Genomic DNA, 17,005 nt, shown 5'->3' with positions numbered 1-17,005 from the left:
CAAGGAAGGGGCTTGAGTTTGATAATTGAGTCCATCGTTCTTTTGAAATTGAACCTTTGTAGCCAAGTAGCTATCAATTGCAACAGTTTCTCTACCAATAGGTAACAGTTTCTCTGTAAAGAGACACACGTGTAGTGTGTTAGTAGTTGAAGTACCACTGACATACGCAGAGGAAAAGTAGTGGAGGTCAACTAGGTGCAGCCTCCTGTTTGAAAGGACCCAGCTAAGAAGCACGTGCACAGATATGCATGGGGAATGTTTTGAAATAGACTATAGATTTAGCGGTGTCGGAAATGGAAGTAGTCATTTAGGTCAGGCTCTACCAAGGGGATGGCGTATGTGACGCACATCAGATGACCACATCTGAACATACAGTACGGTGGGCAGCAGCTCACCTGTGCAATGTGTGAGATGCATTCATGTGTGTGTGAATGTGTGTGTGCATGCTTAGGTGTGGCTCTGTGTGCGTACTTGTGTGTGTGTGTGTGTGTGTGCGTATACGGGTAACTGCCAAAATAATGGAAACACTTGAGTAAATGAGGGATACAATGTTTATTGAAAGCAGGTGGTTCTCACACAGGTGTGGTTCGTTAAGCAATTAACATCCCTTCATGCTCATGGTAGTGTATATAAATGCTGGGTAGGCCATTATTTTGGCTACCACGACTATGGCCCCATAGGATGATAATGCCCCCATCCACAGAGCATGAGTGGTCACTGAATGGTTTGATTAGCATGAAAACTATATAAACCATATGCCAAGGCTGTTTCAGTCAACATATCTCAACCCAATTGAACACTTATGGGAGATTCTGGAGCGGCGCCTGAGACAGCGTTTTCCACCACCATCAACAAAACACCAAATGATGGAATTTCTCATGGATGAATGGTGTCGCATCCCTCCAATAGAGTTCCAGACACCTGAAGAATCCATGCCAAGGTGCATTGAAGGTGTTCTGGTGGCTCGTGGTGGCCCAACGCCCTACTAAGACACTTTACGTTGGTGTTTCCTTGATTTTGGCCAGGTCCATAATTAAGGGCTCCCTTGATATAGACAATATAAAATAAATACTACAAATACTGAGATATATTGTTTGCAAAAGTATATTATTTTATATTAATACAATTGCTCAGACAAAGAGATTTTATTTAACAATTAATATGGGGTTCTTTTTGATGCAAAACCTACCACTGGTGTGCGTGGACAAAGAACTCTATTTTCATGTCATCTGACCATTGCACCGGTTTCAATCCAAGTGACAATGCTGTTTAGCAAACTCCAGGTATTTACATTTGTTGGATTACATTAAAATAGAGCTATTTGGTTGGTCTTTGATGTTATGGGGCTATTTTGCTTACACTGGTCCTGGGGCCCTTGTTAAGGACAACGGTATCATGAACTTTACCCTGTACTGGGCCATTTTAGCCAAAAACCTGGATGCTTCTTCCAGGAGGCTGAAACTGGGCCGCAAGTGGATCTACCAGCAAGACAATAACGCCAAGCACACATCAAAATCAACAAAGAGATGGTTCATTGACCACAAAATCAGTCTCCAGGACTTGAACCCCATTGAAAACCTGTGGTTTGAATTGAAGAGGGCAGTCCATAAGAGCAAACGAAGAATATCAAGGATCTGGAAGGATTCTGCATGGAGGAATGGTCTAACATCCCTCCCAATGTGTTCTCCTCATAAAACAGTTAGAAAAAGGCTCAGTGCCGTTATCCTCGCAAGGTATTGAACAATATAGATACAGGGGTGCCAATCATTTTGACCCCTATCTTTTTGAAAGATTTTTTGTTTTACTTGTTCTCTGAGCAACTGCATTCGTATAAACAAATATAACTTTCCCTTTTTTGCATACAATATATGTCAGTATTTGTGTTATACATTTTATACAGTGTTTTCTGCTCATCTTTATCACGGGTGCCAAAAATGTTGGACCTGACTGTGTGTGAAGAGGCTGGGTTAGAATGTCAAGGGTGAAGTAAGAGGTCACATTAGTCGTGAGCACGATACAATTTACGGGTGTTCAAAAGGTAACACACAAGTCAGATGTCTTGCAGATGCTGTCTTTGAGCACAGAATAAAAAGCGCAGAATTTGTTAAGGTCAATTGTATTTTTATATTGTACTTATATAGGTGTGTAGGAGGAGGAAAATGTTGAATAGACTCCCACACACTGTCACTAAGGATACCAGATTTTCAGTTTTCAGCTGTAAAGAGTAATTTGCCTTGGACATGGACTGGGCTGTATGGTAATACTGGTGGTAATACTCTAGTGTGTCTGTTGAGTGTGAGCTTCTGTTCTGTTGAAACTGAAAACCAACATTTTCTACTCATTGTGTTATTGCAGTAAGGTCTCATCTGTCAAATCCTCATTATGGATGGCTTTTTATACATGCTTGTTTGTCGTAGGAACCTTATGTGATCTTCCTATCTTGTTCATCAATTGTTTTCCTGGGAGATCTACTTGGGGCATTTTGTCCCCTGACAGGCCACATGTTTTCAATTAGCACCTGACTTTGAGCAAACTGCAGCCTGGGAGCATCTCAGGTCTCCCAACATATCACATGGCTCTGCCTGTCTGCCGGGGGATTCTTATTCACACTCTCTCTGTTCCTCTGACACACACCATTAGGCAAACCACGACTGAAGACCAGCGGATAGATTCAATTAAATTTTCATTAAACAAGAGGTTTCATTAAAGTAAGATTAGACTGAAGGGTAAAGAGTGGAATGAAGATATGAATTCAAACAAGGATAAATTACTTTGTCCATATTCCCGCTTTACCCCCAAGTTCCTTTTCAAAGAGTGGGTCGGTCACCTCTGCTCTCTAATGGTGGCTGTGTTGTTAAGAAGTAGTCATGAAGAGAACACCCAGTTTGGCACTGCTTTGCACTTCAGAGAGATCCTGCTGTTAAATTATTTATTTTCCAAACAGTAATTACTGGAACAGAGGGGCTTGGATGCTGAAATACGTGATTAGTGAGAGCGCATGCGCACCACGGAACCCAACCCCCGTCGGCCCTACCATCTATCCCATCCCTTTGTCCTGATTACAGTAGTACACAGCACCTCAACCAGATGCTCCTGGGCCTCCCTCTCCTGTAGTAGTATTACTACTACCGTCATAACATGCTTGTTCACTGACTCTATTTACCGGAAGAACATGCCAGAAGTGTCAGTGGAAAATGTCCCAAATGGGGCCCTTTGCAATGAGTCGAGAATGCTCACAAAATCAGTTGTCTAAGCTGCATTCTGACTACCTCATGTTTTCTGCTGTCTAACTGTTGGTCTTCATCGCGAAAAGCAATTCCAGTTATGTATAAAACAAAGACAGACAGAAAAAAACAAGTGCCTTCCGTCGTATGTTTAAGTACAGAAATATATTGCCATTTGCCTCTATTGACGCCGTTTGGATTTCATGTCAACATTAATATTGACGTGTGTTTAATTCTGTGATTGATGTTGAGATGTGTGTTTGAGGTATTTTTTTACTTTTTTTTATCTGACCCTGCGTAGTAGTAATCAGTGGTCTTGTGGTCTTGTCATTAATGTCATTAATTGAGATCTCCATGTGGCTGCTGGTGGGGCCCCATCTTCGTCATCGGAAGTCACCTGTTGACTACCTGCAGACTGCACAGTGCTGGGTGTGATTTCACTGTGGGAGGGGACTGATTCTAAACTTGGCTCCAACACTGCAGATGGATCTGTCTCTGTTCCTGTGTTGTGTTACCATCAGCAGCCCTGTGTGCAGCTCAGACGCACTCTGACTGGAGCACTCCCCACTGTCTGTCAATCACATCTCATAAGTTTTGATATTTTATCACCCTGATGCAACCTCGTTGCTGTTTGTTTGGCCGTCAACTGGTTTGGCGCAGGGCTCGGCATCTGTCGTGGGTCTGTGGCCTGTTGGGGACTTGTCACTGCAGGTGTGAAGAGAGCGTCTTTGTGGAGAAAGGTGTCGAAGACAGGCTCTAAGGCCTGTCTCTTCTTCCTGACACAGAAATTCACTCTTGAGATCATAAAATCACCCATCTGTCTTTGTGTGGTAAATGTATAATATAAATATTTATTTAGTAACATCTGAATGGACAATTTACATACTAGGTCTTAGTTTCATGGTACATTTTATGTTTACAGTATGTTAGTATCTCACAAAGTAATCAACCAAAGAGCAATATTACGCACAAAGAACCATGCACTGTACCCAAATATCAAAGATCAATTAATTGTAACAATGTGTTAGTAAACAAGACATAAACAAGACTATACTATTACCTCCCAACTGAAACTTTAACACTTTTTAGATTTCTGTAGTTTTTTAAACAAATAGTACTAATGAATGGCCACTGGACATGCAGTTGACTAAACATATATTCTTGGTACCATTTGAAAGGAAACACTTTTTGTGGAAATGTGAAAGGAATGTAGGAGAATATAACACATTAGATCTGGTAAAACATAATACAAAGAAAAAAACTAATGTTTTTTAGAATTGTTTTGTACTATCATCTTTGAAATGCAAGAGAAAGGCCATAATGTATTATTCCAGCCCAGGTGCAATTTCAATTTTGGCCACTAGATGGCAGCAGTGTATGTGCAAAGTTTCAGACTGATCCAATGAACCATTGCATTTCTGTTCAAAATGTTGTACCAGACTGCCCAAATGTGCCTAATTGTTTATTAATAACTTTTCATGTTCAAAACTGTGCACTCTCCTCAAACAATAGCATGGTATTCTTTCACTGTAATAGCTACTGTAAATTGGACAGTGCAGTTAGATTAACAAGAATTTAAGCTTTCTGCCAATATCAGATATGTCTATGTCCTGGGAAATGTTCTTGTTACTTACAACCTCATGCTAATCACATTAGCCTACGTTAGTGCAACTGTCCCGCAGGGGACCCACCAATCCTGAAGAAGTTTTAAGCCTGTCCTGGATCAGTAAGCACTTTCAAATTGAGATTCTATTGAGCATGCTTTTTAGTTCAGCACTAAGCTTAATCTATGTCGGGGAAACCAAGTGTAACATCTACCATTACTAGCATACTGATCTCCTCCTCTCTTGATGCTTGGGGTCTCTGCTGTTCCTCTCCTTCACCACCCTGTGTTCTCCTTATGGTGAGGGAGGAGTCTTCAGAGAGTTGGTGGAACCGCCCTGGCTTTCACCTGCAGTCCCCTGACCCATCCACTAGAGAACACACCGAGAGGAAACACAGTCAGAGAGATGAGCATAACCAGGTTATATCAGGAAAGGGAATACAATTTGACAGCTGAATTGCACAAAGAGGGAAAGAGTCGGAGGTGAAATCTAATTTCGGTAAATAGAGACTGTGAGGCTGAAGTCACAATGCACTCTGTAGTTTTAATTCATTTTACAAAAAAAATGGCCTCGGTGTGTGTAGACCCCCTGTGGGTTCTGTCGTGCCTCTGTCTGAAAATCAATTGTCACCGAACTGTGTCTCTGAAATTCCTTCTCCGTTTAATTGGAAACATACTCTAAATAAATTGTCTTACTTTCAAGAAACACAAAATCAGTAGCAAATAGCAAACATTTTTATTTTTTGCCCTTTTTTCTTTTCCTCCTAGATGGAATTTAACAGCCCAAAAAAGCAGCCCAGGGGAAGAGAGAGAGCGAAAGAGAGATGTAAGCACAGTTTAAATGGCTGTTTTAGCAGCTCTGTGTAGAGGGAGCACAACCTTGGCTCAAGTGGCCTGGGATGTGAATTATTGATGAGAACTGTCTGTGGCCTTGAGGGTCAGCGAGTCTTGCACTAAGATTTCAAAACACCAATCCATGAAAAGATGCGAGCGAAAATAATGAAAAGTCAAGTGTGTGTGTGTAATTATAATAATTAGGTGGGTGCTTATTTTTGTCCGAGTGTGTGTATGTGTGTGTGTGTGTGTGTGTGTGGTTTATGGGTTATTAAGCCTTATATTCAAAGAGCATCTTTCCATTCTTGAACACAAATAAGCTATAATCCCGAGTTGGAGTCCTCTCCTATGTCTTCTTCAGCTTAATAGGAGGAACAGGGTAGTATTCATTAGACGAAGACCGTGGCAAACAGTTGCAAAACATTTTGCAATGGCAACCGTTTACTCCCAAAAAGTTTATATTGGACAAATTCAGGAAGGTCCCTCCCCATATCATTTTGTTTGATTCTGTTTGCTTTTGTTTGGCTCTGTTTGGTTCCAAGTGAATACACCCCAGGGCTCATGACTGTGCAGCTACAATGATATCCAATGACAAGCACTTCAGTTATGTCATTGTGTAGGCAACATTACTGTTCCAATTTCTGCTTTTAACCTCTCAGATGAATATGAAAGGATTTTGTGTCAACAACTCCAAATAAATGTTGATCTATTTCTGGGGTCCATTAATGACGGTCGAGGAGTAGTGTTTTTAAATAGCAATGAAGCCGCCTTCTCCCCTCCTCTCCCACTGCAGGAATGGATTGTTCTGATGATGTTTTATTGTCCCTATTCAAGCTAGAGAAGTGGCGCTCTACCGCTTGCTGTCTACTTACACCTTGCTGTCTACTTACACTTGAGATGTGTGGTCATAACGTCAAGGATAAACCTTTGACAGTCTTTCTTCTTCCATCACTTTATGTGTTGACTCACATAGAAAGACGGAGGGAGGGAGGGACACACAGACGGATGGATGAATGGATGGATGGACGGCACACACACACACATACACACACACACACATACCTCTACCAGGGGGTGCCAGTGGGCAATGGGCTTGCGGGGGTATGACAGCATCTCGTTCCAGTGGTCTCGGCCCAGGCTCTCCGCCTCATTGCCCACCCTACACACTCCAATGACCTCATTGTGACCTACACTGTGAGAGGGGGGAACAAACATATCGTCATTTTAAAAGCTTTTGTTGCCATAAATGCACTCCCAGTCATGTTTTTGATTTAAAACCATGTTGATTTGTGCACCTCTACACGTTTTCATTTAATAGGTAGTCCATTTGTCTTACAGATAGATTTAGAAGCCCTGTAGTTGTGCATATCCTAGTGTATTTTCTGTCCAACATCGTGTTCCTTCGTGTAATTATGATACTGATGTTCGGCAGACAATATTTAACTCCTCAAATATTTACTCTGAACAGCATAAGGAGGAAAAGAGTCTGTACTCTGTACTCTGTGCTTGTTCGTCAGTATTTTTGTTTTGTAATGTTGTTTCCTCCTCTCTTGAATGCCAGCTGCTTTCCAGGCCAATGATCAACTAAAACATGTTACACTTAGGGAGTCTCAGCTATGTGCTTGTATAGGGGAGGAAACAGGATAATAAAGGTGACGAGCTCAGGGCAAGGATTTATTTCCAGAGAGACATCAGGAATTGTAACATACTCTGTTTCACGGAAACATGGCTCTCTCGGGATATACTGTTTGAATCCATCCAGCCAGTTGTGTTCTCAGTTCATCGCACAGAAAGGAATAAATATCTCTCCGGGAAGAAGGGTGGTGGTGTATGTTTCATCATTAACGACTGTTGGTGTGATTGTGATAACATACAGGAACTCAAGTCTTTTTGTTCAGCCGACCTAGAATACCTCACAATCAAATGCCGACCGTATTATCTCCCAAGAGAATGCTCTTCGGTTATAGTCACAGCCGTGTATATCCCCCCTCAAGCCGATACCACGATGGCCCTCAAAGAACTTAACTGGACTTTATGCAAACTGGAAACCACATATCCTGAGGCCACATTTATTGTAGCTGAGGATTTTAGGAAAGCAAATTTGAGGAAAAGGCTGCCGAAGTTCTATCAACACATTGACTGTAATACTCACGTTGCTAAAACACTCGACCACTGCTACTCCTACTTCCTGGATGCCTACAAGGCCCTCCCCCGCCCTCCTTTCAGCAGATCTGATCATGACTCCATTTTGCTCCTTCCTTCCTAAAGGCAGAAACTCAAACAGGAAGTACCTGTGCTAAGGACTATTCAAAGCTGGTCTGACCAATCGGAATCCACACTTCAAGATTGTTTTGATCACGCGGACTGGGATATGTTCCGGGTAGCCTCCGAGAATATCATCGACGTATACACTGATACGGTGACTGAGTTTATCAGGAAGTGTATAGGAGATGTTGTACCCACTGTGACTATTAAAACCTACCCTAACCAGAAACCGTGGATAGATAGCAGCATTCACGCAAAACTGAAAGCGGGAACCATCGCATTTAACCATAGCAAGGTGACTGGGAATACAGCCGAATACAAACAGTGTAGTTATTCCCTCCATAAGGCAATCAAACAGGCAAAACGTCAGCATAGAGAAAAGGTGGAGTCGCAATTCAACAGCTCAGACACGAGACCTATGTGGCAGGGTCTACAGACAATCACGGACTACAAAGGGAAAACCTGCCAAGTCGCGGACACCGACGTGTTTCTTCCAGACAAGCTAAATACCTTCTTCGCCCGCTTTGAGGATAACACAGTGCCACCAAAGCGGCCTGCTACCAAGGACTGGGAGCTCACCTTCTCTGTGGCCGATGTGAGTAAGACGTTTAAGCATGTTAACCCTCGCAAGGCTGCCGGCCAGATGGCATCCCTAGCCGCGTCCTCAGAGCATGCGCAGACCAGCTGGCTGGAGTGTTTACGGACATATTCAATCTCTTCCTATCCCAGTCTACTGTCCCCACATGCTTCAAGATGTCCACCATTGTTCATGTACCCAAGAAAGCAAAGGTAACTGAACTAAATGACTATCGCCCCATAGCACTCACTTCTGTCATCATGAAGTGCTTTGAGAGACTAGTCAAGGATCATATCATCTCTATCTTACCTGACACCCTAGACACACTTCAATTTGCTTACCGCCCCAATAGATCCACAGATGATGCAAATGCCATCGCACTGCACACTGCCCTATCCCATCTGGACAAGAGGAATACCTATGTAAGAATGCTGTTCATTGACCACAGCTCAGCATTCAACACCATAGTACCCTCCAAGCTCATCATTATCTTGAGGCTCGGTCTGAACCCCACCCTTTGCAACTGGGTCCTGGACTTTCTGACGGGCCACCCACAGGTGGTGAAGGTAGGAAAAAACACCTCCACTTCGCTGATACTCAACACTGGGGCCCCACAAGGATGCGTGCTCAGCCCCCTCCTGTACTCCCTGTTCACCCATGACTGAATGGCCACGCATGCCTCCAACTCAATCATCAAGTTCGCAGACGACACAACACTAGTAGGCCTGATTATCAACAATGATGAGACAAGGAGGAGGTGAGGGCCCTGGGAGTGTGGTGCAAGGAAAATAACCTCTCAACCAATGTCAACAAAACAAAGGAGCTAATTGTGGACTTCAGGAAACAGCAGAGGGAGCATCCCCCTATCCACATCGATGGGACGAAGGTGGAAAGCTTCAAGTTCCTTGGCGTACATATCACTTACAAACTGAAATGGTCCACCCACACAGACAGTGTTGTGAAGAAGGTGCAACAGCGCATCTTCAACCTCAGGAGGCTGAAGAAATTTGTCTTGGCACCTAAATCCCTCACAAACTTTTACAGATGCACAATTGAGAGCATCCTGTCGGGCTGTATCACTGCCTAATACGGCAACTGCACCTCCTGCAAACGCAGGTCTCTCCAGAGGGTCTGCCCAACACATCACCGGGGGCAAACTACCTGCCCTCCAGGACACCTACAGCACCGAATGTCACAGGAATGCCAAAAATATTATCAAGGACAACAACCACCCGAGCCACTGCCTGTTCACCCTGCTATCATCCATAAGGCGAGGTCAGTACAGGTGCATCAAAGCTGGGACCGAGAGACTGAAAAAAAGCTTCTGGTCCCGTGTGGCTCAGTTGGTAGAGTGTGGTGTTTGCAACGGCAGGGTTGTGGGTTCGATTCCCACGGGGGACCAGTACGGGAAAAAAATGTATGAAATATATGCATTCACTGCTGTAAATCGTTCTGGATGAGAGCGTCTGCTAAATGACTAAAATGTAAAATCTGAAGGCCATCATACTGTTAAATTCTGTTAAATAGCCATCCTTGCACATTAGAGGCTCCTGCCCTATAGACTTGGAATCACTGGCCACTTTAATAGTGGAACACTATTCACTTTAATAATGTTTACATATTTTGCATTACTCATCTCATATGTATATACTGTATTCTATCCTATTTTACTGTATCTAGTCTATGCCACTCTGACATCGCTTGCCCAAATATTTATTCTTAATTCCATTCCTTTACTTTAGATTTGTGTGTATTGTTGTGAAATTGTTAGATACTACTGCACTGTTAGATATTACTGCACTGTTAGAGCTGGAAACACAAGCATTTCGCTACACCCGCAATAACATCTGCTAAACACGCGTATGTGACAAATAATATGTTATTTGATTTGTATACAGCAAAGATACTGTCCACTCAAAAGCGTAGTTTCGGAGTCCTTTTCAGTGCATCATAGTCACCACAACCTTGCAGGCTATTTGCAGAATAAAAAACCTAAACTGCTGTCATAATGATAGGAAGTTCAGTTCATAAAAAGCGTTGCAAAACAAAATGTATTTACCGATCGTAGTCCATCACTGCTATTAGGAGACTGATCTGATCAATGTTCTCAGGAGGGACATCAAATACTATGGCTTCGTTGTAGACTGGATTCAGAGTGTTTCGCTTGGTGGATGTTTTCCTCTTCTTCAATCTCCGTCCCTCACACATCAAAGACACCTTCACATAGGGATCTAGAGAGAGTTGGGACACAGTGGAAAGGGTAAACCCACGGAGTAACACATGGGATGCATCCACACAGGCCTCTGGTCAAAAGTAGAGCAGTATACAGTTGAAGTCGGAAGTTTAGACGCACCTTAGCCAAATACATTTAAACTCAGTTTTTCACAATTCCTGACATTTAATCCTAGTAAAAATTCCCTGTCTTAGGTCAGTTAGGATCACCACTATTTTGAGAATGTGAAATGTCAGAATAATTGTAGAGAGAATTATTTATTTCAGCTTTTATTTCTTTCATCACATTCTCAGTGGGTCAGAAGATTACATACACTCAATTAGTATTTGGTAGCATTGCCTTTAAATTGTTTAACTTGGGTCAAACGTTTCGGGTAGCCTTCCACAAGGTTCCCACAATAAGATGGGTGAATTGCGGCCCATTCCTCCTGCTAGAGATAGTGTAACTGGGTCAGGTTTGAAGGCCTCATTGCTCGCACACGCTTCTTCAGTTCTGCCCACAAATGTTCTATGGGATTGAGGTCAGGGCTTTGTGATGGCGACTCCGACACCTTGACTTTGTTGTCCTTAAGCCATTTTAACACAACTTTGGAAGTATGCTTGGGGTCATTGTCCATTTGGAAGAACCATTTGCAACCAAGCTTCAACTTCCTGACTGATGTCTTGAGATGTTGCTTCAATATATCCACATATTTTTCCATCCTCGTGATGCCATCTATTTTGTGAAGTGCACCAGTCCCTCCTGCAGGAAAGCACCCTCACAACATGATGCTGCCACCCCCGTGCTTCACGGTTGGGATGGTGTTCTTCGGCTTGCAAGCCTCCCCCTTTTTCCTCCAAACATAACGATGGTCATTATGGCCAAACAGTTCTATTTTTGTTTCATCAGACCAGAGGACATTTCTCCAAAAAGTACGATCTTTGTCCCCATGTGCAGTTGCAAACCGTAGTCTGGCTTTTTTATGGTGGTTTTGGAGCAGTGGCTTCTTCCTTGCTGAGCAGCCTTTCAAGTTATGTCGATATAGGACTCGTTTTACTGTGGATATAGATGCTTTTGTACCTGTTTCCTCCAGCATCTTCACAAGGTCATTTGCTGTTGTTCTGGGATTGATTTGCACTTTTCGCACCAAAGTACGTTCATCTCTAGGAGACAGAACGAGTCTCCTTCCTGAGCGGTATGACGGCTGTGTGGTCCCATGGTGTTTATACTTGCGTACTATTGTTTGTACACATGAACGTGGTATCTTCAGTCGTTTGGAAATTGCTCCCAAGGATGAACCAGACTTGTGGAGGTCTACAATAATTTTTCTGAGGTCTTGGCTGATTTCTTTTGATTTTCCCATGATGTCAAGCAAAGAGGCACTGAATGTGTAGGTAGGCCTTGAAATACATCCACAGTTACACCTTCACTTGACTCAAATGATGTCAATTACCCTATCAGAAGTTTCTAAAGCCATGACATCATTTTCTGGAATTTTCCAAGCTGTTTAAAGGCACAATCAAGTTAGTGTTTGTAAACTTCTGACCCACTGGAATTGTGATACAGTGAAATAATAAGTGAAATAATCTGTTTGTTAACAATTGTTGGAAAATGTACTCGTGTCATGCACAAAGTAGATGTCCTAACCGACATGCCAAAACTATAGTATGTTAACAAGAAAATTGTGGAGTGGTTGAAAAATGAGTTTTCATGACTCCAACCTAAGTGTATATAAACTTCCGACTTCAACTGTATAGGGAATAGGGTGCCATTTCGGATGCACACATGGCCTCCTCAATAGTTATGCTCCATTGATATGTTTCGTCATGGCTTCTACTCACTGGGCCATATTATTAAAAGACTGGGAGACAGAAATGACCATTCCATTCGATATACTAGTCTTTCATATAATTTATCCATCCAGTGATGACTAAGCAGAATCCACATCACATTTGTATCCCAGTCCCCACAGGAAGGACCCCCTACCTGAGGCTCCAGTGATGTCCATGGCTTTGAGGTTCCTAGCCTTGATCATTGTGATGGTCAGCCTTCCAGCCGTTGGTAGGTAACACAGGGAGAACATGAGATCCCCCAAGTCCACATTGTCCTACAAAGCAACGAAAACATCAGTGAAATGTTTTGTAACTGAATGTCTCATGATGTCACCTTGTTGCTCTGGCTTCGCTGTTAGAGATTCCGCTGGTTTACAGTGGACTATGTGAACAGTCGGGGTCTCAACTTACTGTTGAGAGGTAGAATAATAGAATGCACAACGTGCAATTTCTAAGGTTGGTTGTGCATCAGCAGTTTTCATCTTGTTATATGTCACTCATTGACAATCACTCAATTTACCCATGTCAGTAAAAAAAAAAAAAATGTATTGGGACTGCTTAGTGTACTTAGACTAGCCAGCTATCTGAACTTGCTGAATTACTGACCGGGCACGCAGCGCACGTGACCAGAGGCCCTGACCTCCAAGGGGCCCCGATTGATTTTATTAGTTTCTCTCATTCAGATATCATATTAACATGGCATAAGACATGGCAAAATGTGTAGAATTTCAGGGAATTAGCTGTAAAATTGCAACAACAAAAATAACAGTTCTGTAAAGCCAACAGATTTGTTTACCTTTTGTTAATAAAAATATTTTTTTCTGCTAACAGATCCCTCTGTACTTATTAAATTATAGTTTTTAATCCCGATGCTAAGTTTATGTGAGTAAATGTGTAGCGGCTAATTATATAACTACTTTAATAGGCTGTGTGTTTGTAGATCGACTGAGGAAATTGAAGTTACAGCAACCAATGTGATAATCACTGGGGTAATTGTCGCTGGTTTTTGCTGGCTACAGCCCTGCGTATGTAAGTGAACAGGAAGAGAAGCGCTCCAATTATCACCTCTGAAAATAGCATGTCTGTGAGAGAGTGGTGTTCGTTAGACACAAGCATCACTCACAAGGTTAGTTACCGGCATGGACTATGAAGGCCACGAGTCTCACCTCCAGTTGAGGCATGCATCTCACGTTGTAATGTAACCCTGACAAACCTGTTACCCCTGTAAGTTTCTCTCAGCTTGAGGTAGGAGCGGGAAACACCCAACATAGTTAAGATGCAGACTACTGGACCATAAACTTGGTCAGAGCCCCTGGTTTTAGAAACAGGGAGCCTACTGTAAATAAGCAGCATCTCCAGGCTTGGCTGACACTAGCCTGACATCTGAATTAGTCTTTGTGTGCGTGTGCATGCCCGTGTGTGTGATCCTCAGCCCTGAGCTGTACGGGCCTGTTATAACAGATCATTCTCCCTGTGTGAAAGTTCCCATTGGCAGGCCCCTGGGCTCAGTGGGAAGCCCCAGTATTCTGCATCAGCAGGAAAGGTCAGTCCAGCTCTCCACAGAGAATCACTCATTATCAGGTCTGGCTTGGTCACCAGCCTGGTCAGTGGTCAGTCCCAGTCTCACACAGACACAGCCTCCCCGAAAAGCTATCTAGCTCACACCCTGCTGAAGCTTGTTTGCCAGGGCTATCAGGTTCTGCCTAGCTGCCATGGGTTTGACAAGCCCATTGTCAATAGTGGCAACAGGTTTTAGTTCTCCAAATAGCAGAGGTGTACCAGAGTTGTCCCCCCCCAGCTTATGACGTGTTCATATCCTGGGTTGGGGGCCCCACAGTGACTGTGCTCTCTGTGGGTTGGGTTTTACTAGGGGGATATGTTCAATGATGAAGTTATTAATGAAGATTGAATACAGTGCCTTCGTAAAGTATTCAGATCCCTTGACTTTATTCACATTTTGCTTCGTTACAGCCTTATTCTAAATTGATTAAATAAATACAAATCCTCACCAATCTACACACAATACCCCATAATGACAAAGCGAAAACAGGTTTTGAGAAATGTTTGCAAATGTATAAAATGGGTGCTCAGGTGCATCCTGTTTCCATTCTACAACTTGATTGGAGTCCACCTGAGGTAAATTCAATTGATTGGACATGATTTGGAAAAGCACACACCTGTTTATATAAGGTCCCACAGTTGACAGTGCATGTCAGAGCAAAACCAAGCCATGAGGTCGAAGGAATTTTCCGTGGAGCTCCGAGACAGGATTGTGTCGAGGCTCAGAACTCGGGAAGGGTACCAACAAATTGCTGCAGCATTGAAGGTCCACAAGAACACAGTGGCCTCCATCATTCTTAAATGGAAGAAGTTTGGAAGCACTAAGACTCTTCCTAGAGCTGGCCGCGCGGCTAAACTGAGCAATCAGGGGAAAAGGGCCTTGGTCAGGGAGGTGACCAAGAACCCGATGGTCACACTGACAGAGCTCTAGAGTTTCTCTGTGGAGATGGGAGAACCTTCCAGAAGGGCAACAAACTTGGCAGCACTCCACCAATCAGGCCTTTATGGTAGAGTGGCCAGACAGAATCCACTCCTCACTAAAAGACACGACAGCCCGTTTGGAGTTTGCCAAAAGGCACCTAAAGACTCTCAGACCGTGAGAAACAAGATTCTCAGGTCTGGTGAAACCAAGATGCAACTATTTGACCTGAATGCCAAGCCTCACATCTGGAAGAAACCTGTCACCATCCATTCAGTTAAGTATGGTGGTGGCAGCAACATGTTGTTGAGGGTGTTTTTTAATGGCAGAGAGATCCTTGATGAAAACCTACTCCAGAGCGCTCAGGACCTCAGACTGGGGCAAACGTTTTCCTTCCAACAGGACAACGACCCTAAGCACACAGCCAAGACAATGCAGGAGTGGCTTCGGGACAATTCTCTGAATGTCTTTAACCTGTCTGGGCTAGGGGGCAGTATTTTCACGGCCGGATAAAACATTTACCCGATTTAAACTGGTTACTACTCTTGCCCAGAAACGAGAATATGCATATTATAGTAGATTTGGATAGAAAACACTCTGAAGTTTCTAAAACTGTTTGAATGGTGTCTGTGAGTATAACAGAACTCATATGGCAGGCAAAAACCTGAGAAAATTCCAAGCAGGAAGTGGCCTGTCTGAGAATTTGTAGTTCTTCTTTTGATTCTCTATCGAAACTACAGTATCTGTGGGGTTACGTAGCACTTTCTAAGACTTCCATTGGCTCTCTAAAGCCTTCAGAAAGCGGATTGAGGCGTCTCCTGTCTCTGGACAGAGTATAGTAGCTCAGTTTCTCAGTGGTCTGCCTGGTGACAAAGAGATTGGATATGCGCATTCACACGACCACACAGTTTTTTCTTTTCCTCTTTGAATGAATACACTATTGTCCGGTTGGAATATTATCGCTATTTTGTACAAGAAAAATACCATAAAAATTGATTTTAAACAGCGTTTGACATGCTTCCAAGTATGGTAATGGAACATTTTGAATTTTTTTGTCTCGAAATGCGCTCCCGCATTACCCTTTGGATAGTGACCTGAACGCACTAACAAAACGGAGGTATTTGGACATAACTATGGATTATTTCGAACAAAAACAAAATTTATTGTGGAAGTAGCAGTCCTGGGAGTGCATTCTGACGAAGATCAGCAAAGGTAATACAATTTTTCTAATACTAATTCTGAGTTTAGTGTGCCACGAACTTGGCGGGTGTCTGAATAGCTCACCGTGATGGCTGAGCTGTGTACTCAGAATATTGCAAAATGTGCTTTCGCCGAAAAGCTATTTTAAAATCTGACATAGCGATTGCATAAAGGAGTTCTGTATCTATAATTCTTAAAATAATTGTTATGTATTTTGTCAACGTTTATGATGAGTAATTTAGTAAATTCACTGGCAGTTTTCGGTGGGAATACATTTTCTGAACATGACACGCCAATGTAAAAAGCTGTTTTTTGATATAAATATGAACTTGATTGAACAAAACATGCATGTATTGTATAACATAATGTCCTAGGAGTGTCATCTGATGAAGATCATCAAAGGTTAGTGCTTCATTTAGCTGTGTTTTGGGTTTTTGTGACATATATGTTTGCTTGGAAAATGGCTGTGTGATTATTTTTGGCTATGTACTCTCCTAACATAATCTAATGTTTTGCTTTCGCTGTAAAGCCTTTTTGAAATCGGACAATGTGGTTAGATTAACGAGAGTCTTATCTTTAAAATGGTGTAAAATAGTCGTATGTTTGAAAAATTTTAATGATTGCATTTTTGAGGTTTTTGTATTTCGCGCCACGCTGTTCCACTGGCTGTTGAATAGAGTGGGACAGTCACGTCCCACCTAGCCCATAGAGGTTAAGTGGCCGAACCAGAGCCCGGACTTGGACCCGACCGAACATCTCTGGAGAGACCTGAAAATAGC

At 42.8% G+C, this 17,005-nt stretch overlaps 1 protein-coding gene across 1 annotated transcript in view; it reads right to left on the bottom strand.

Annotated features, from left to right (window-relative positions):
• Positions 1 to 4,695: 4,695 nt before the first annotated feature.
• The window catches only part of LOC106573278 (synaptotagmin-9), a 49,866-nt gene continuing 37,556 nt past the window's right edge, over positions 4,696 to 17,005 (bottom strand). Inside the window, exons 4-7 of the mRNA XM_014148186.2 lie at positions 12,702 to 12,822; positions 10,563 to 10,734; positions 6,724 to 6,853; positions 4,696 to 5,197 (exon numbers count right to left, since the gene is read on the bottom strand). Coding sequence (XP_014003661.1) covers positions 5,123 to 5,197; positions 6,724 to 6,853; positions 10,563 to 10,734; positions 12,702 to 12,822 — 498 coding nt within the window. The 3' untranslated portion in view covers positions 4,696 to 5,122. The remainder of the gene's footprint in view (positions 5,198 to 6,723; positions 6,854 to 10,562; positions 10,735 to 12,701; positions 12,823 to 17,005) is intronic.

This window comes from Salmo salar, chromosome ssa16, assembly GCF_905237065.1.
Source record: "Salmo salar chromosome ssa16, Ssal_v3.1, whole genome shotgun sequence".
Lineage (NCBI taxonomy): Eukaryota > Metazoa > Chordata > Actinopteri > Salmoniformes > Salmonidae > Salmo > Salmo salar.
This window is presented reverse-complemented; position numbering and strand designations above follow the sequence as displayed.